General features: G+C 39.1%; 3 protein-coding genes across 24 annotated transcripts; 1 reads left to right on the top strand and 2 right to left on the bottom strand.

The window, feature by feature from the left end:
• The first annotated feature begins 121 nt into the window (after nucleotides 1-121).
• Nucleotides 122-5,903, top strand: LOC137746332 (uncharacterized). 3 transcript variants are annotated; one of them, XM_068486419.2, is made up of 9 exons: nucleotides 122-430; nucleotides 927-966; nucleotides 1,140-1,300; nucleotides 1,397-2,149; nucleotides 2,740-2,835; nucleotides 3,330-3,369; nucleotides 3,529-3,689; nucleotides 3,789-4,538; nucleotides 5,255-5,903. In XM_068486419.2, exons 1-9 carry the CDS (start codon nucleotides 227-229, stop codon nucleotides 5,576-5,578), a joined length of 2,529 nt encoding a protein of 842 aa, XP_068342520.2. In that variant the 5' UTR covers nucleotides 122-226; the 3' UTR covers nucleotides 5,579-5,903. The 3 variants fall into 3 exon arrangements, with proteins under 3 accessions (XP_068342520.2, XP_068342521.2, XP_088537558.1); XM_068486420.2 differs by having other exon boundaries at nucleotides 125-430; nucleotides 2,788-2,835; XM_088681432.1 differs by lacking the exon at nucleotides 2,740-2,835 and having other exon boundaries at nucleotides 130-430.
• On the bottom strand, nucleotides 3,986-13,327 carry LOC137746331 (RNA polymerase II C-terminal domain phosphatase-like 2). Of its 20 annotated transcripts, none has more exons than XR_015954206.1 (13): nucleotides 12,851-13,326; nucleotides 12,108-12,578; nucleotides 10,378-11,517; nucleotides 10,209-10,260; nucleotides 9,393-9,526; nucleotides 9,228-9,281; nucleotides 8,722-8,818; nucleotides 8,482-8,630; nucleotides 8,252-8,342; nucleotides 7,750-8,031; nucleotides 6,964-7,317; nucleotides 5,289-5,645; nucleotides 3,986-4,608 (listed from the first exon to the last, which is right to left on the bottom strand). XR_015954206.1 is itself a non-coding variant. In XM_068486417.2 (10 exons), exons 1-10 carry the CDS (start codon nucleotides 13,118-13,120, stop codon nucleotides 7,212-7,214), a joined length of 2,544 nt encoding a protein of 847 aa, XP_068342518.2. In that variant the 5' UTR covers nucleotides 13,121-13,327; the 3' UTR covers nucleotides 6,687-7,211. The 20 variants fall into 20 exon arrangements, 2 of the variants coding, with proteins under 2 accessions (XP_068342518.2, XP_068342519.2); XR_015954210.1 differs by having other exon boundaries at nucleotides 6,964-7,516; nucleotides 7,750-7,820; XR_015954204.1 differs by having other exon boundaries at nucleotides 7,750-7,820.
• Nucleotides 13,328-16,903: 3,576 nt separating this feature from the next.
• On the bottom strand, nucleotides 16,904-20,121 carry LOC137745186 (uncharacterized). Its single transcript, XM_068485092.2, has 5 exons — nucleotides 19,753-20,121; nucleotides 19,552-19,663; nucleotides 19,038-19,152; nucleotides 17,732-18,700; nucleotides 16,904-17,546 (listed from the first exon to the last, which is right to left on the bottom strand). Exons 1-5 carry the CDS (start codon nucleotides 19,946-19,948, stop codon nucleotides 17,286-17,288), a joined length of 1,653 nt encoding a protein of 550 aa, XP_068341193.2. The 5' UTR covers nucleotides 19,949-20,121; the 3' UTR covers nucleotides 16,904-17,285.

Raw genomic sequence — 20,121 nt, 5'->3', positions numbered from 1 at the left:
TCAACCCAAATGACCGATGACGTGTCCCCAACCTACACGTGGAGGCGGATCCGAACCTCTCCCCAGGAGGAACCCACCAATTACCACTTGAACTGGATTGCTCATTATATAAAAGTGACAGAGACCCCCACTAGCAAACAACCAAATACTATTGTCTCTCTCTGGAAATCCAGAAAGCAACAAGCTTTGAGTGCGAGTGCAACTCGGGTGAGTCAGTGAACGAGTCATGAGAACCCTGTCGAGTCCGAGTTCGAGGGTGGCGGTAGAAAAGAAGTGGGTGGGCAGAGAAAATGTCTTTCCCCGCGAGCTGGAACCTTGTTTCCTCAGGCCAAAGAGAAGTGGGAATCTTCGGTTCTTGAATTTGGTGTGTTTTCTGAAACAGAGCAAGCCCGTGATCAGACCGATCATTTGCCTCTCGTCAAAAACCCAGGTGGATTCTTTTTTCTTTTTTTTTTTTCTGAAAAGTTCTCATAAATTCAGTTATTTAATTTCCTGGTTTTTGAAATTTGGATGGAGTTTCCATTTTTGTTCTCTGTTTTGAAAAATTCTGGAGTGTGATGTTGTTCTTGCTTTTTGTCATCATTCTTTTCTTTGTGTTGCCAAAAGCTTTGGAATCTTGCTTTTTTGGGTTGGGGCTCAAGAGGGTTTTACTAGATTCTCTTTTCTTTTTTTCTTTTTTCTTGTTTGGAGTAGATTAATAATTGGCAGCTTTATTATACGATCATTTAATTTATTTTTAATCTTGCTTAGCTTTATGATCTTTGTCATAATTTGTTTTCTTTCTTTAGGGATGTTGTCATAATTTAAAATATTTGTTTGAAGAATTTGTTTCCATATCATAAAGTGTTAGTGGTGATTAAGTTAGTTATTAGAGACTATACTTACACTGAGACAGTCATTCTGATTTCTGAGCATTCTCTCTGCAGACAGAATTGGAGATTGCAGATTCCCAAATTCAGGAAACACGTAAGTTCATGCTGTTTCTTTTAAAATTTTATATAATACATACACACACACACACACACACACACATTCATACATACATACATACATACATACATATATATATATATATATAGATATCTGTGTGTGTGTGTGTATGTGCATATTAATCTTGCTAACAATACCATGTCGTGCAGATCATACAAAAACTATTCATGTGAAATTCCAGTTGCAGAAGGAGTGCTCGTTCGGGCAGGAGTTCCTCATTGTAGGGGATGATCCTATGTTCGGTTTGTGGGATCCTGCAAGCGCAATACCGATGATCTGGTCAGATGGGAACGTGTGGACTGTTGAGCTGGTGAGTGAAATCTACTAAAAAGTGTAATTTTTTTTTTTTTTTGATCAAGTATAGGCCGAATTTGTGGTTTAATGTAATGCCTTTGTGTTTGATTAGGATATACCGGTTGGGAAATCGATCCAGTTCAAGTTCATACTAAAAGAAAGCAGAGGGAATATCTCGTGGCAGCCTGGCCCTGATCGGATTTTCCAGACCTGGGAAACTAAGAACAGGATCACTGTTTCCGAAGATTGGGCAGATGCTGAGCTTCAGAAAATAATAGAGGAAGATCGGGTTTCAAATCAAAGCGATGGTTCAAATGTTAACTCTGATATGTTGATTATGGATGAGAACCTGACACAGCCGAATGGTGAACTGGCCTTCAATACAACCAATGAACCTAAAATCACCAATAGTAACACTGATTTGGCAGAGAAACCATCAGTAGAACCAAGGAAGGAACGAATTGGTGCTGATAATGGTTCTCCTTCACAAGAGAATATGACCCCTAAATGGCCAAAGGCATACGTGGAACCATATGAGGAACGAGTTGCTGCAAGAACTGCAGTGCTTAATGAAGAGAGAGTTATTTTTCCAAGCGAGGATTCTGCAGCCATCTCAAGTAAGGAGTTGTTGGTGGCAGACGACATTTTCGGAAATAATGGTAGAGCTGCAACAGTAATGAACCTTTCGAGCACTCACATCGAGGGAAGCCTAGTTAACCATGAAGAAGATCCTGTTCTGATACCTGGGCTGACTCCTTCACCAGCTGTTCCAAATGAAGAAGCGAACAAAGAGGGAATCGAGAAACAGATGTCTTTTGATGGCTCGGTTGGAGCCTTTGAAGCTAAGGATCGTACTATGCCAGAGGTAACTGCTTGATGAGCGTGAAGTATCTTTTATCTTTCTGTTTCTTCTTGTACTGCATTTACCTCAGCCTGAAATAACAATCCATTCAATTTCCACAAAATCGCGAGTTGTCAGGGGCTATAGGAGAGATTGAATTACTAGGTAGTTTTTGGTTTCATCTTGTATGTTGTTGGAATCTATGTTTTCCATGAAGAGAAGTTCATGATGATGATGTATCGCAAGGCAATTATTTAATTTCATCGAAATTGAGCAGTCATCTATATATTTTCATGAAGAACTGTTCATGTATTTTTGTTAGACCATGTTCGTGCAATATCATTGCAGTATAAACGTTGTATGCTACAATACAAATCTGTAGCCATGTATTCTCCTATTGCAAATCGAAAATGCGCTGTCTGATTCAACTGAAACTATTAACACTCGCAATATGGCAACGAATTCTCTATCAAGCATTTCGTTTATATCTTTTGTTTCTGCTGGCAATTCATGAGCATTTAGAGGAACCCTATTCCTAAAAACATGTGAAAGAGTTCATGATGAATGATTTTTCGTTGATGAATGATTTTTCGTTGCTATGCATACGGCCAAAGAGAAGTGGGAACCTTCGGTTCTTGAATTTGGTGTGTTTTCTGAAACAGAGCAAGCCCGTGATCAGACCAATCATTTGCCTCTCATCAAAAACCCAGGTGGACTCTTTTATCTTTTTTTCTGAAAAGTTATCGTAGATTCAGTTTTTTCATTTCCTGGTTTTTGAAATTTTGATGAAGTTTCCATTTTCGCTTTCTCCGTTTTCAAAAATTCTGGAGTGTGATGTTGTTCTTGTTTTATGTCATCATTCTTTTCTTTGTGTAAAGTTTAGGAATCTTGCTTTTTGGGTTGGGGCTCAAGAGGGTTTTGCTAGATTCTCATTATTTTTTCCTATTTTGGAGTAGATTATTATTTGGAAGCTTTATTATATAATCATGTGATTTTATTTGTTTAATTTATGTTTAATCTTGTCTAAGCTTTGTGATCTTTCTCATAGTTTGTTTTCTTTCTTTAGGAATGTGGTCATAATTTAGAATATTTGTTTGAAGAAATTGTTTCCATATCATAAAGTGTTAATGGTTATTAAGTTAGTTACTAGAGAATATACTTACACTGAGACAGTCAATCTGATTTCTGAGCATTCTCTCTGCAGACAGAATTGGAGATTGCAGATTCTCAAATTCAGGAAACACGTAAGTTCATGCTGTTTCTTTTAAAATATTATATAATACATACATATATACATATATACATACATACATACATACATATATATATATATATATATATATATATATCCGTGTGTGTGTATATGTGCATATTAATCTTGCTAACAATACCATGTCGTGCAGATCATACAAAAATTATTCATGTGAAATTCCAGTTGCAGAAGGAGTGCTCGTTCGGGCAGGAGTTCCTCATTGTAGGGGATGATCCTATGTTAGGTTTGTGGGATCCTGCAAGCGCAATACCGATGAACTGGTCAGATGGGAATGTGTGGACTGTTGAGCTGGTGAGTGAAATCTACTAAAAAGTGTAATTTTTTTTTTTTTTTTTGGGTCAAGTATAGGCCGAATTTGTGGTTTAATGTAATGCCTTTGTGTTTGATTAGGATATACCGGTTGGGAAATCGATTCAGTTCAAGTTCATACTAAAAGAACGCACAGGGAATATCTCGTGGCAGCCTGGCCCTGATCGGATTTTCCAGACCTGGGAAACTAAGAACAGGATCACTGTTTCCGAAGATTGGGCAGATGCTGAGCTTCAGAAAATAATAGAGGAAGATCGGGTTTCAAATCAAAGCGATGGTTCAAATGTTAACGCAGATATGTTGATTATGGATGAGAACCTGACACAGCCGAATGGTGAACTGGCCTTCAATACAACCAATGAACCTAAAATCACCAATAGTAACACTGATTTGGCAGAGAAACCATCAGTAGAACCAAGGAAGGAACAAATTGGTGCTGATAATGGTTCTCCTTCTCAAGAGAATGTGAACCCTAAATGGCCAAAGGCATATGTGGAATCATACAAGGAACGAGTTGCCGCAAGAACTGCAGTGCTTAATGAAGAGAGAGTTATTTTTCCAAGCGAGGATTCTGCAGCCATCTCAAGTAAGTTGTTGGTGGCAGACAACATCTTCGGAAATAATGGTAGAGCTGCAACAGTAATGAACCTTTCGAGCACTCACGTCGAGGGAAGCCTAGTTAACCACAAAGAAGGTCCTGTTCTGGTACCTGGGCTGACTCCTTCACCAGCTGTTCCAAATGAAGAAGCGAACAAAGAGGGAATCGAGAAACAGATGTCTTTTGATGGCTCAGTTGGAGCATTTGAAGCTAAGGATCGTAATATGCCAGAGGTAACTGCTTGATGAGAATGAAGTATCTTTTATCTTTTGCTGTTTCTTCTTGTACTGCATTTACCTCAGCCTGAAATAACATCTATTCCATTTCCATAAGACCGCGAGTTGTCCAGGGCTATAGGAGAGATTCTATACTACTAGGTAGTTTTTTGTTTCATCTTGTATGTTGTTGGAATCTATGTTTTCCATGAAGAGAAGTTCAAGATGATGATGCATCGCAAGGCAATTATTTAATTTCATCAAAATTGAGCAATCATCTATAAATTCGCATGAAGAAACTGTTCATGTATTTTCGTTACAATCATTAACCAACAAAGTTGACCATCTTCGATTCTTCGCACAATATCATTGCAGTGTAATAAACGTTGTATGCTACAATACAAATCCGTAGCCATGTATTCTCCTATTGCAAATCGAAACTGCGCTGTCTGATTCAAACTGAAACTATTAACACTCGCAATATGACAACGAATTCTCTATCAAGCATTTCGTTTATATCTTTTGTTTATGCTGCCAATTTATGAGCATTTAGAGGAATCCTGTTCCTGAAAAATGTGAGAGTTCATGATGAATGATTTTTCGTTGCTATGCATAAGGCGATGCATTGTTGTCGAACATCAGTATTTGATTTAGATGTTCTTGGCCCTTGATAATGTTGTTATTGATGTCCTCTTTTCTGCTATCTTTTCATGTACTCAAACTAATGGATTCAGTTAGACGAGACGCAAGAACCATACAGTGACCTACCTGAAGCAGAAACAAGTGTAATGACCAATGGCGATGAGGAGAATTTTGACGATGAACAATTCCACTCGGAGCCAGTCGATGATAGTGTCTTGTGCAACGGCCAACCTCAAGTGGAAACAGTTTCCGCGATCAGTGACAGAGAGAATTCTGCTAAGTGGCGAGGACAGTCCGACTCAGAGCCAATCAACGAGGTCTTGCACAATGATATGCAATGGGGTCGTAGAATGCTGCAAAACCTTCTGTCCGACTTCAGATTGCTTTGGTATCGACTTTTCCGGAAACCTGGGTAGAGAATTTCCGGCATTCACGTCAGCCTGCAGTTACTCTCCGGCTTTGTTGCTGAAGATTTGTGGCAGCCTGCAAAGAGGAGAGAGGCAATCTTATAAACAACGGTTATGTGTAGATATGATGTAAGAGTGCTCAGGCTTTTGTATTCTTTTAGTTTGTCATATAACTGTGGCATGATATGTGCGAGAGGAAAATTTGTACCAAATACGAAGTTTTGTGAGGATTTGGTTGCTTTTTTCTTGTACTGTCATAAAATGTAGTTTCGGTCGAAGTCGAAAATACTTGACTCCGTCTTTCGGATGTAAAATAAACGCCTTCTTTTGTGTTTTTGATGAGTTATGTTTTCATGTGTCGAACTATTATATGCCGATATGAAGAATGCGAAGGAGCCAAGCAGCGTGCGTGGCTGAAATTTCTGTTGTGCATAGCTCTTCGGGTTAGAACAAGTAACGGCGTAATTAGGAAACCAGTAAGCGATGAATTGTGTCGAGTCTCGGGAGAGTTGGATTCCCTCCATTGTAACCGAAACGGAAATTATGCTGTGCAGGAAAAATGCAGCTTGAAATTCTGAGTCCAAGAAGGTATCAAAGAAGTTGCTTGCCGATGCTACCAGCTAACATGTAGCTGGAGAACAAACCGGACTGACTGAGATCCATGTTAGTTATCAAGAAGCACATAGAGTATGGAATTGGATGCTCTTCAAAATTTCGGGTGCAGGAGTAAATGCTCTTAACTGACCGAATTAGAAGCCCTTGCGAGGTCAGCCTATCCCTAAATGTTAGCGCACTTGACTACTGAGATTTACAGCAAGATTTAATTATCTGAGATTCCGAAGCAAAATTTAAATCTTGTTTTAATTTACAGGATTTGATTCTTCCCATAGATCATGAAGCAAGAACATAGGGTGGACGTCAAAATTTACCATTTCCAACATATTTTCTGGAGAAATGATTTCCGCATACTTCTTCCCACTATTTATTTTTAGTAATCAAAAGATAATTAGTAATCAAAAGATAATCGAATGATTCACATAAACATGAGTATGCAAAAATCAGTCAAGTATATCTGTATCGAATTCATATGACTAGGGTACGAAGATGTGAAAAAGAATTGAAAAGGAACCAACACAATGTAATTACTTATGGACTTTGACGGGATAATACAATTTTTGTGTTTTGCGAACAAGATGGGTCTTAAATTTCAGGTTCCATGCTGCAATCTTATGATCAGTAAAATCTACGTAAAAATTTTCAAGGGGAAAAATGTGAACTATACTCAGAGATGCAATCCCCAACCTCAATATGTAAGCAGGAAAAGATGGGGCAAGATGAAAAAAATAAAACACACAGAATTTGCCCAGCTTTCCACCAACAAAATTTACACATACCCGCGTTGGCAATATTGAAACTGGCTCTCCGAAAGGGGTAAATATATTCCGAATTGTACAAGATGCCGAAGTCATGTGCCTTGAAAAGCCAGTCTTTCTACTTTCACTTCCTTGTTCCATTAGTTTTCACAAAGCTTCGGAGGTTGGGGAGAGATGCAGCCACCTGGACCTCGCCGAGACCTTTGTTTCATTTGTCAAGTGCAAGAGGAAGAATGCGCTAGCAGGAGCCAAGATTGAAATGACTCGTGTCAATGTTTGTCTGTAACCCCATTCTTCTGCTGCCGAGAAAATGATAAACTTCGTGAACCATGCAATATGTCTTCCTTGGGTCGTTTTGCAACCGACTCTATCAATCTGCAAAAAGATAGTAACTAAAATGAAAAATTTAGGAAACACCGACATTCATGAAATAGTAAACATTGAACTCAAAAATCTTTCGGAGCCTTTTATTGTATATCCCAGGCAGCGTCTGACCATCATCTTGAACTACTCGTCAATCTTACAGATATACATTTGCGCTTAGGCTAGGAGTTTGTTTTATTTGACCTCTGGCCTAGCAACACCAAGCGAAAAAAAAAAACTCAAGAAATGCCTAAATGAACCATAAAGACATCTAATATCCAAGCAGAAACACAAAAGAAGCCATAAATCAACATAAAGTATGACTTGGCCATGTTATATCCAACCAAGAACCCTTCAGGCTTCCAGAATTAGCCCAGCAAATAACAAAGATTCGGTTTCAGATATGTCTCAGATCAAACAGGGTGAAAATAAGTGTTGTGTTACCTTGGGGAACTGGCACGCTTTAGAACTTGCTGACTCACCGTAAAAGTACTCCCAGGTTCAACTTCAGCAGCCTGTATATTTGGCATTGAACACACGGGCATTAATCAGGAAATTCAACGCAAAAGTCAAAAAGATTACACGCTAGATGGAGGTCTCCTGTTTCCAGTTAAAGGAAGATAGTAATTTTGGGTTCAGAAGCTTCCCTCACAGGAGATAAATGGAAATGGTTTCACCACATGCACAAGTTAGATCCAGCACAAATATTGGGAAGAAAAATGAAATCTGTGAGAAGTTTAAAACAAGTCTATGAGAAGTTTAAAATTCAAGTAGAAGCCATACAGTGGGGTGGTAATGGTGATGAGGATATCTAAAAACCTACCGACTGAGGTACGAATAATTGCTATTCATTCAAACCAAAAAGAGAAAAGAACAGAGGTAAATCAAGCACATGGGAATACTTGGATAACGGGTAGAAATGAGGGACTGACAACCAAGCCCGTACCTTTCAAAACAGGAATTAATGGAGCCAATAAAGCAGCAGTAGCAAACATTGAAGCCGGCTCATTCCGCTTACAGTGTTTTAGCCATCACATCTTCGTGAGATGCAAAATTCAAATTAGGAGTGGTTCTCCTTTCAGTGTCTTGCCCACATACCCTTTATCCAAGCATCACCTATGTTTTTGAACATAGAAAATCAAATCAACTAATGAAAGCATCATTAATTATCCCCACCTCTGAAGTTCTTTCTTTAGGCAATCCATCCCTTAGCAGCTCAGCCGATCCTGGACCAACCATGTCCAATAGAAATCCGTTTTCATTTCCTTTATTTAAATCTCTGTCCACGGCACCAGAACGAGGTGCAAGATATGCTACATATTTATCTGCCATCCGACACACAAAATACATTCAACACACAAACAAAAACACCACAGAAAACTGCAAGGAAAAAAAGTGGTTAAATAATAAAGTTACCAGCCAAGCTGTGAAGGGCATTCTCAGCAGCCTGTTGTTGAGCATCCTTCCTCGTCCTACCCATTCCAAAACCTATCTTCTCTCCAGTGAAAAGAACCTTTAAAAACGAAATTAACAATGAGCACGTTAGAGTCCTAATTTGATACAAGATAGCTCCTCAAAACAAAAATAAAATACAAATGCAAAATGTATAAACAAACAAATTAAGAAAGGAGCTTTAAATCTTTTTTCCAAATTTGCTCTTAAAAAAAGACATTTTCTCCGGGCTGGGTATTATTGATTTGTTCTGCTAAAGAAAGATTAATGACAAATCAGGGTCAGCTTATATTTGGAAAACAGCACTCCTTAAGACAACATTTCAAATAAAACATCTATTGGGTATAATTAAGTCATTTCACAACAACTTCATACGTATGAGGCATAAAATTTACACAGAACAACAGCTGTGATGTCAATAAGCAATAAAACTACCAAAGTACAAAGGGAAAGAAGGGAAGTTCACTGACCTCAACAGAAAACTGCAAGTCATTGCTGGTGCTTAAAACAGACCTGAACTCAATCTGAGCAACGGGCATATCATGGATAACTCCATTAGGAAAAATTAAAAAGATAAGAAAGAAAGGAGGGCATGGGGCGCCACAACGGGAGCATAAAACTAAAGCTATTCATACCTTTGAACTGCACCTCCGTCCAATTTCCTGCAGCACTCCAATAGATAAAGGGGATGGTACCAGGTTCACTTTACCAGATTCTGTCTGAGATTCTATATTCAAAGAAGATGCCTGAATCTGGGATACACCAGCCTCTGCACCAAAGAACCAAATCACTCCTCAAAAATACCATATACTATTAATTCTAATAGAAGATTATAACTTATCTCATGACCATTTTGAACAAAAACCATACAAGGACGAAATGATAATCCCATTCCTATCCTTCCAAGTTGTGGGGTTAACAGGCTACAAGTTAATAAAATTAAAACGAAGGAGAAAAAGATAAAGACAAGGGGAAAGGCTCAGTAGGCACAAAGCAGAATGATGTTAAACCATACTAAGTTGGAAAGACTATTGGACTATTGGAAAAGACTATTGGAAAGACTATTGGACTCTGCAGTTCTTTTTAATATCTCAAAAAAAATTCCTCATTTAAACTTAAAAAGTAGAATGATGTTAGGCAGCAAGTATTTTATAAAAGAAACCTTTCAAACTACTTGAGAGGATAAGGACAACTCAAAAGGGAACTTAAAAATCAAGGTTAAAGGTAATTTGAAAATTAATGGATAATAAGTAAAATATCTATTTTTAAGATTTTCTGAGCTCCAAGGAACATCAATGTCTCCCTTATATGTTTAAGATTCATGGAATGACCAAAATGATTTACGAACAAACTAAGGGACCACTTCTATCGATTTTCGTTGTTAGGGACCAAAGTGAGGAGTTATGCCAATCTTAGGAACCATTTTGGGTAAAAATCCTAAATTAAATTACCTGATGGCTGACTTGGCACAGGAAGATTTTGCGAATCACACCCAGACAATATCTGCAAATAGAGAAAGTTTTGGCCACTGAGACATTTCTGGAGTTCTTATGGTAACACCTTAATTCAAATTGTCAAAACAAGTCTCTTAAAAGAAATTTTAACAAATTCTGACCATACCTCTTCCCTCTTCAAATCTGATTTGTGTGAGAGCAAACCAGTGGGTGTCGAACCTGGTGTAGCAGGACCGAAAGGATTCTGGTAAACTGACTTTTCAGGTTTTGAAACATCAGGCTGCTGAACAAGCCCAGAAGGGCGATTACTCGGATGTCCTCTATTGTTGTCGTCATCATCAACCAACCATCCTCCTTGTGCATTTATTGAGGATACTGGCAGTTGTACAGGCACTCTAGATAGAAGAGGGGGCTCAGCATAGCTTTGACTCCTTATATCTAGACCGGGAGTTGTACCAAGGAGTCCTCTCCTCATTTCATGGTCACGATCAGAAAAGCTATCTCGTCTAACAGGAAGTCCAAGCAGACCAGGTTTCTGAGAAGGCATGACCGGCCTCAAAGATGTACCGGCAGCATTGGGAAGAATTGCAGCCGGTGCTTGAGAGTTGTCAGATCTTGACTCGGCATTTTTCACAGGTTGAACCACTGACTCCACGCTACCCTTATCATCACATGGGTTCAATTTTCGTTCCACTTCGCTACCATTCATTCCTTCACTAATGGTAGCATTAGCATTTCCATTTGGTGCAAAACCAGTATCCTCGGACATCAAGTAATTGCTCACATCAGGAGCAGGAGGCAAATTTACCACCTCATCTTCATAAAAAACTCCAGAAATTCTTCGCAACAAAATTTCATCAAACTCTTTGAAAAAACAACCTCTGACATTGCATGCAACATTTCTTGCTACACAGAGGACTGGAACTGCACTAGCTGTCTCTGCTTGAGGAGCATAATAAGGGGTGAATGCTGGAACAACATGGACTCGAGGTTGATCCTTATCTTCCCAGACCTTGGAACGGTCATCAATAACCATTGCCATCTTTGGATGGCACACTCCTTGTTGGAAGACATTGAGTAAAGATTTCCTGGAGCCTGATTTAACACAAACAACACGGTCCAGAAGCTGCTTTGAGCCTATTAAGTGTGACCCTGGGTCAAGAAGCCTCCACATTTCTAAGGCATAATCTCTTTCAGCCATAGTACAGACGTAAACTTCAAACCTCTTGCGTCCTTTTGCAGTTAAATAACTTCTCAAATCTTCCCATGCAGGTCGTAACCGCACAAGCACACTGGTATCGCGATTCTGCATTAAACAACAACATTGTATTGTAGTCCTCTGCACATTTGCATGAGAATATGTAGCGACTATAATGAGATTAACTACATATCATTCATTCTACTTTTTTGTAAGAGGACAGATGTTTTACTATATAAGTTCTGACAGCTTCCTGACTAATCAAACCGCCACATGAATTTTGGAAAATTTAAGGGGTAAATATCGGACAGAATGGGTGCATGTATCAATGGATAAAAAAGTTAACAACCATACGTTGATCAAAAAAGCAATGCAGGTGTTCGGAAAACCTACAAAGGTCTAGCTAAACGAAAAAAAATCTAAAACTGATTTGCAAACAACATTCGCCTACGCTCTTAGCATGCAGCCAAATTTTGTCTGCCTAAAGGACACACTACGTAGTTTTCATAACTTTTGCATTAGGATGGTGTTGTTCTCAAGTCCTAGGAATGAGAGATATTGCAACTTATTGTCTCAATCCGCTCATTATCTCTAAACGAAGGCATTTAGCGCGCTTCCCAATCCACCAGGCCAAACATATAAAACAAAAGGACACAAACACATAAAACATACAGAAACAAACATGACTAGAGGATCACCTCGGGATTGATGCGAGTGAGCACAATGTTCTTCTCTGGCAATCTAATGATAGGCCGAACAATTTTCTCGTGGTTATCAGACAGTGGAGGAACCTCCTCCAGTTGTACCTTATACAACTTTCCATTGTCCGTCACGAAATCATTATCTATGTACTGCTTCAACAGCCATCTATCGTCCATGTACCGCTTCATTTCAGCAGACATTCCGGCTATTCGAACCCCATCACTCTCGCGTGCAACCCAGCTTCGTAAAGTCTCAACTCTATCCTCAAAAGACTTCATGGTGTTGGCAACAATCAACGTCTCATCGAGATCAAACACAATTGAAAGAACCCTCAGATTCAGCATTCCTAGAGAAGCACTGTACAGACCTAGAGGAACCGCATAGCACCAAAAGCACGGAAATTTCTTCTGCTTACTCGGCATGGCTACCAAGTGAATCTCCTCCTCCCCAACCAACACAGTCGCCGTCTGCGTAACACAATTAATCACCGCATTAGTACACTCCGCTTGATTAACTCGAAAATAAAAACAAAATCTGGATCACATTCTTCTTTTAATCAAGATACTAACTGAGCTAACTTTACTAGGTCAGTTTATCCAATCAAATTACATCCAAAAACTTCAGATTAAACTTCTACGCTGCTGGTACATTTTCTAGGGAACCAAACAAAAAGCTCAATCTAACAAAACCAACATAAACAAAAGAGAAATTCGGAAAATGGAAGCGATTGAGTGGGGACCTTGAACTCATAGAAACAGGAGGCGTGGAGATTGATTAAATGCGTCTGTTCGACAGGGGAGGACGATTCGAGTTTGCATCGAACCGAAAACGAAGAAATCGTCTGGAGAATCGAGAGGGGAGGACACCTCTCGCTTTGCTGCGAAATCCGGTGGATTCGAATCTCATTGTTTGGGAACTGGAAACTCCCCTCCGACACCGGAATAGCGTCCAGCTCCCCCAAACACAGCTCCCCATGGTAGACCACGGACTTAAACCCTAAACGGCTCATTAATTTAGATCAAATCCGCGAACGAAAGCGCGAAATTTTGAGGCCAATTCGTAATTATTGAAAAGATCAGGGGGTTTTCTGTGAAAAATTTGGGAGTAATTCTCCAGCTTCGCTCTCTGCTCCTCCTCTCTCACTACTCTCAGACCTCTCTCTTTCTCTCTCTCTCTCTAACTTTCTCTCTCCATCTCCCTCTCTCTGCCTACGGTTTCAAACAATGAGACTCGCCGGGTATTTATACGCCCAAGGGGGCAGTTATGTATCCAAATTACCATTATATCCATTCAGTTCGGACCCATTGCCGTGCGTGTCATGCCCTTGGCGGGTAGACGAGAAAATAAATTTGTACGCGTGTCGTATGGAGGAGTCCCTTGATTTTGAATGTACGGATCTGGACCGTTGGATCGTGGGTCGGATTTAGGACTTTTTCGAATCTTTCAGCCCAAGAGGCATCAAGATTTGGCCACCGAAATACAAAGGTAAAGGTCTTTATTATTGCGAAAGTAAAATGAGATTATTCAATAGCCATCACGAATTTCATTACTTTCCTTTCGTTCCGTCCAAAATTAGAAAAAAAGAATATCGAATAATTGATTCATCATTGAGAGGTTTAACTCTAAAAAGACGAATATTGTGATGTTTTAACAGCAACAGTTCAAACAAGAATATTTTCTTTTTCGTGTATCGTGAAAAGTACGATTTTTTTTTTTTAATTCATACAGTTAATTTGATTTTTGTCAGCTAATTAATGGAAACCAGGCTGAATTTTGTTATTACTTACGTGAAATTTCAATTTGAAAATATATTTTATACATACATACATACATATATATATATATATATCTATTAATTAATAAAACTCTCTTTGTCAACCAAAAGATGGTGAAAAAACAACTTAATCTTCTATCACACAAAAAAATTGATGGGCAATAATGTAATTTCACTTGTTCAAATTTTACTGATTTTTATAAAAACCTCACCTACATATGATGTTAAAATATCTCTAATATTAAAAAAATAAAAAAATAAACAAAAACCTCTCACTTCCCTCACGTTCTCTCTCTCTCTCTCTCTCTCCCTCTCTCCCTCTCTCCCTCTCTCCTTCTCATTTTCTAAAAAAAAGGTGTTCATACACATAAAGTGTATAGGAAAATGCTAGTATATCTAATTATAAGACCAACCTTAATGGTTGAGTTAAAATTCAAAATTTAAGTTTTAAACTCGTCCAAAATTTCTCCAATCATTGGGCTATCAAAATGATTTGGATTAAGACTTATTTTGGGACAAATTTAACCGAGAAAACAGACTAAGATTAATGGTTGAGACCCACTTGATGAGCCACATACAAAAGGGACATTTATCAAAAAGCTCCTGGTACAGTTCATTTTAACGAAAAACCATATTTTTACATCAAAAAATCAATCATGTATTATTCACTTTACCATTTATTTTATCTTTATTATTAAAATTCAAAGTTTTCAAACACTTTTCATTAGTTTTCCTCTTATAAAAAAGAGCATGAATTGACTTTTTTTTTTTTTTTTTTTCTTTTTTATCGGACGGGCCACATAGGATGAGCTGAAACAGGAGAAGTTGTATTTATAATGTTTTGGTATATAATTGACCAGGAATAAACGTCGCGGTCATAAAGAATGTTAATAAGTTGGGAGAGATCCATTGGACTCTATTTAAATTGGGGGACTGTAAAAATGGGCCTCTAGGGCTTGAAAACTTTAAGTTTTAACGATAAGGACAAAATAAAGGGTAGAGTGAATAGTACCATGATTTATTTTTTAGTGTAAAAATATGGTTTTTCATTAAAGTGAACAGTACCACAGACTTTTCGTTAAAACTCCTTAAATTAAAGACATACAACACTTGAAACTACATACTTCCCATTCTAGCTTGCTATCAAGATTCAAATCCCTACCACACTTCCCCACGGAAAGAAAATGAAACTTGGACAGAACCATTTGGCATGGTATAGAGGCACAACACAACAAATTAATTTAAAGTCTTGGACAGTTAAACATAAAAGCCTAAAGCACAGAACCAAGCTCCAAAATCCAGCATAACCCACGTTATCTCCTAAAACCCTAATCCTAAAGCACGGAACCAAGCTCCAAAATCCAGCATAATTAACCCACTAAGCAAAAAGAAGCAAAAGGACAAAGAACCAAAAATTAAAGTCAAGAACTTTCTCATCTGTAAAATGACATTGAAAAAACAAAAGCTGGGAACTTTGAAAAAAAAGTAGATTACTGTGGAATCTGGAACCCTAAGCTGAAATGGGAAGCTCTGGAATCCTGCTTCTGTAACGGAAATGTGCTTTTGCTTTTCCTGGGCCTGTTTGGTTTTAACCAAAAACCAAAACCCAAATGGCATAGAAACAGAGAAGGCAGATGGAAGGTGGGAGAGGAATGGGGGAGGATTAAATTGAAAACCCATGTTACGTATGAACAAAAGTTTAGGAAATAGGAATTGGGTTTAGCGAATTGTCACTTTTCAGTGGGAAATTTGATAAATTTGAAGATATCAGAAGTACCAATTACGGAAACGAGTGAGAGGAGAGACTATGTACTGGTTTGGTACTAAGATTCTTTTATAAAAAATGAGTATAAAAAAAAAAAATTGAGTTCAAAAAGGTGTTTAGTAAATACTTAAAAATAGCTTGTTTTTATAGTTTTGAGTGAAAAAAAAGCTGAAAACGTGAAGCAGCAAAAATAAACTTATTCTCACAGCACAGCAAAAACGGTTCTTTTTTTTTTTAAAGCACAGCAATACCAAACCAACCATATGACTTTATGACGGCTGACATTGTTTTTCTTGGGTTTAATCTCTTACCCAAACGGCAAGGGAAGGGACAGATTAGGCAAAATTAAAGTGAGGGTTTTGGTGGAGAGGGACTTAATGGGAGTGATCACATTCGTAAGTCAAATTTGATTGATCTGGGCATTCTCCTCCATAATTCTTTAGGCATTTTCTGGTACTGGTAGGTAGTCAGTCACACAGAAACTGCTCGAGTTTCAAACTCACCAAAACCAAGTTTTGTACAAAAGAAAATATATCATAGTTGATTTTTTCTTGCTAGGATGGAAAATCCTTCTTTCTTGACGCACGAGAGATTTTTGGGTTAACATGTGGACGTTATCAACCCAACTGGTTAATTTTTAACGTGTTTATGTTTAAAGTAAACACGCAAAATTGTCATTCTCTAATATAAATAGGGTCTCATACTACGAGTTTTCCGTCTGAACTTTTGAAGCAAAAAGAAAAGATTTAAGTTTGAATGTTTTATTCCTCTTTTGCTAATCTTTACTTTACGACAGAGTGGGTTCAATGAGGAAGTTTTAGTAAAACATGGGAGAGAGCCGTTGTTATTTGCCAGTGTCCAGTGGGCGAAGAACGAGCAGAATAGTTATATTATGTTGATAATTGACAGGGGCATCTATTTATTCATGTGGAACGTACTTGAACGTTTGTTCGATTGTCAAACGTCTGTATTTTTGTCTGTCTCTCTAGTTTTCAATTGCTTTACCTTTATCAACATTCCCTTCACTTCAAACACCCCTTATTTACTGTCCGACATAATTAAGTACGCGGAAGTGATTTCCGCACTCATTTTTCTGTCCTGCATTCCTCCCCTTTTCTTAGGATTTGGATTGAATAAGTCATAAGAGAATCAAGAGTCAGAAAAAAGGAGACAAGTGCAAAAGGAGAAAATAGGAATGTGAAATTCACTACCTTCAGCAACTCGACGTGGAATGTTCTAATATGACAACAATATGAAGAATGAAACCTTAATAATTTCAAGTTTCGTAGTTTGAAGTGAACAGCAAAATGTAAATGCCGAAGGAGGTCTTCAGCTTCCAATCATCAAAATATAATACAAACAATCAAGTCTACAGAGAATATGGTTCATTGGATGCACCTGATATTTGTTCCGCTAGCAATGTGAGGACCGATATTCAGAACAGACATGCACTCACAAGCTTTCTCTAACATTTACAGTATTATCGCGTGCTTTCTACCATCAGCTCCTTCAGGAATGAGTTGTCGCTTAATTATCACGCTGAGTAGGCCAACCCCATGTCAAATAATAGTGTTGAGAGAATGACGAGGATGGATGCAAAACCAATAATCCGGGGTTGATGGTCACATGGGGTGGTCACCTACCTCGATGGCTTGCAGGAGAGGAATTTCCTCTCTCACTTCCAAGATCAATATCTTCAACTTCACACCCCTCTAAACTAACAGGAATGTTGTTGACACTTGGTTCGGAGCTAGCATTGCTGCATGTGGCAAGAGGAGAGTCCATAGCACCAATTGTATTGCTTTTTGTTGGTTTCGTTCTGACGCTATACCCAGAGGAGGCTGGAACATTTGTCAGAACTGGCCGTAGATTGCCTGCCATGCTTCGCTTTATATCCTGCATAAAAAATTCCAAAATTAAGTTAAAAAATACTTCTTACAACGAGTGCTTTAGTGACGCGGATGATTATGTATCACACCAAGCATAATTTGGATAGTACTAAGTGGGTTGCAAGATCTGAATGCAGAACATTATGCATTAAGTGAAACAAAGTGCACTTGAACAACGAAAGTGATACATACCATGTGCCTCATAGCCATATCAAAGGACTTTTTAGAAAGATTTCTTCCAAAGCCTGAGCTTTCAGAGGATGAAGGCTTCCCAGCAGAACCCTTAAGAGTATTGTAATGGTCATATTGCTTAGGTGGTGCCAATCTCCTCGAGTTTACTACTCTCTCAACCATTTGTGTTCCCATAAGTACAGGGTTCACATCATCATTGTCATGGGCAGATGCTCTGCTTATGACTCGATGAGAGTTCCCACTGGTGGCGGTACTAAGATTTGAAGCCCGTGCTCTAGAAGGTGAACACGATTGCTGTCTTGGTTTTCCGTTGCAACCAGCCACAACAGAAGATGTTTTAACACTTGGCGCTCCAGGCCTATCCCTAGAGGCTGAAGCCGGCCTTTGTGGCAATGATGTTCTTAAATTTGGCGGAGCATCATGTGAAAACCCAGGAATCTTAGAGGATTTTGAGGGCCTTGGTTTTACTGTTGGAGAACTTCCACATGATGAAACAGGAGTTTTTGAACTTGTGGGACGTAACTTTGATGCTGAAGAAGATCGACCAGGAGGGGCAGATATGGCAGATGCAATTGATGAACTTAGTTGACGGTTTGGTGTTGCTGATCTTGATGTTGACTTGGAAGTTGGTGCAGAAGGTCTGCTAGTTGGTGTAGAAGAGCGAGGGGTGGACCGAGAAGGAGTTGAAGATCTCACTGGAGGAACCGCAAGCTTTGCGGATGATGAGGTGGCTCGTGAATTTGGGGTGGAGGATCGTGAGGGCTTGGTTGATGAAGGTAATGTGGACCGCCCAGTTGGTGTTGTGGACCGTCCAGTTGGAGTTGTAGACCTACGAGTAGCAGCTCCTGACCCTCTGGGTGTTGAGGGCCTTCTGTTACCAGTACTGGAAGAGTTCAGTCCAGATGGCAATGTTGGCTGCTTAGATGTTATATTGTTCCTTGAAGCAGATTCTATCTGGTTGTTTGCTAGCTGAAAGTCCCAAGTTATGGTAAACATAACAGCATAAATTTGCAAATCATGACTTCATAAGTAAAACGAAATGTCCCAAAACAAACAATAAAACACCATGTGCAGTCATAAGTTTGTAAATCGTAAGGAAGACTAAAACTATGGGAAGATTCAAGTCCAACATTACTATGACACACATACATCTCATAGAATCTACGATCAACGAGTCAAATGTACAAATGCTGCACATACATTTCATAGAATTAACAACAATGAGTCAAATATACGAATGCAGCGCATACATCTCATAGAATTGAATGCTTATATGTATCTAGAAATCATTTTAACGAGTCCTTACGCGAGATTTTGGAGCGGATACACGGTCATTAGTAACCTCAGTCTGATTCGTTCTTGTTTTCTGCACTTCCATATCCAAGGACGGAAAAAGTGGAGTAGCTGGTGGAGTAAGAAGCCTGTACATAGAAAAGATGACCGATAAACGATAGCAGAACAACTCCGGAGTCCAGACCAAAGCATAGAGATTAGAGTGAGAACTATAACTATAAGTCTACAAAATTGAACAAGAATTTCTACGTGAAGGCTCAAATCAATTTTTCTTGAAAACAACCCTTAGAAACAGAACAGCCCCCGATTTTTGGGACACCTCAGCAGAATGTTTTGGAATCAGATCCCATCTCATTAGTCCTAGGATAATTAATCCCATCCAATTTAGCAACCGAGCAATTATCTTCATCAATTCAACAAGTTACCATAATCGGAGGCTTGAACTTTGATTAGTCCTAGGAAAATTTAATCCCACCAAAAAATAAGCATAAAATCAAAGACTTAAACTTTGACACTAATTTACTCACCAATCGTAATCAGACTTCTCATTCTCCGAATTCAAAAACTCATCCACCCGGCTCTTCCGCGGCGGCGCCCCAACAGTCCTAGAAACCGCCGCGCCTCCGCGGTTATCAGATTCTGCACAAACAAACGCAAACACCATCAAAACCAACAGACAAAGACCGAAACTTTAAACCACCAACAAGAAACCCAAAAGGCCGTCGTACCCGGAGGAGCAGCGGCGGCAATAGCGTCGAGCTCATCGGCGTTCTTGCTCGGAGGAAGAAGAAGAAAGCCGGTACTTTTCTCCTTGTCGCGCCTCCGCATCTCGAGAAACAAAGCGAGCTCTTCGTCTCTGTCGTTCGCGTTCACCACCTTCCCGAAGCTCCGTTCTCGCGCCCTCGACTCCAATGTAACTTCCATGGTTGTCTCTGCAGCTCAGCAAACACAGAGGCAGCTGCGAGGAGAGAGAGAGGGAGGAGCGGAGTTTTTTGGTAGCGGAAATTTTCAGGTGCTGTTTTTTCTTGGCAGTTCTCTCTCTCCTCTCTCTGTTTTGCAAGCATTCAGAAATTTGAATACGAAAACGAAGCATTGGG

This window comes from Pyrus communis, chromosome 12, assembly GCF_041283825.1.
Source record: "Pyrus communis isolate YQ-2024b chromosome 12, ASM4128382v1, whole genome shotgun sequence".
NCBI classification, from domain to species: domain Eukaryota; kingdom Viridiplantae; phylum Streptophyta; class Magnoliopsida; order Rosales; family Rosaceae; genus Pyrus; species Pyrus communis.
This window is presented reverse-complemented; position numbering and strand designations above follow the sequence as displayed.

Excerpts from the sequence above, each read along its gene's own strand:
- LOC137746332 (XM_068486419.2), top strand. The coding sequence starts at position 227 with ATGAGAACCCTGTCGAGTCCGAGTTCGAGGGTGGCGGTAGAAAAGAAG. Across the intron at positions 967-1,139 it reads TTCCCAAATTCAGGAAACAC|ATCATACAAAAACTATTCAT; the intron begins GTAAGTTCATGC and ends CATGTCGTGCAG. Across the intron at positions 3,690-3,788 it reads ATGTGTGGACTGTTGAGCTG|GATATACCGGTTGGGAAATC; the intron begins GTGAGTGAAATC and ends GTGTTTGATTAG.
- LOC137746331 (XM_068486417.2), bottom strand. The coding sequence starts at position 13,120 with ATGAGCCGTTTAGGGTTTAAGTCCGTGGTCTACCATGGGGAGCTGTGT. Across the intron at positions 11,518-12,107 it reads TCACTCGCATCAATCCCGAG|AATCGCGATACCAGTGTGCT; the intron begins GTGATCCTCTAG and ends TGTTTAATGCAG. Across the intron at positions 9,527-10,208 it reads TGTGCCAAGTCAGCCATCAG|AGGCTGGTGTATCCCAGATT; the intron begins GTAATTTAATTT and ends TCTTTGGTGCAG.
- LOC137745186 (XM_068485092.2), bottom strand. The coding sequence starts at position 19,948 with ATGGAAGTTACATTGGAGTCGAGGGCGCGAGAACGGAGCTTCGGGAAG. Across the intron at positions 19,664-19,752 it reads TGCCGCCGCTGCTCCTCCGG|AATCTGATAACCGCGGAGGC; the intron begins GTACGACGGCCT and ends TTGTTTGTGCAG. Across the intron at positions 19,153-19,551 it reads GAGAAGTCTGATTACGATTG|GCTTCTTACTCCACCAGCTA; the intron begins GTGAGTAAATTA and ends TTCTATGTACAG.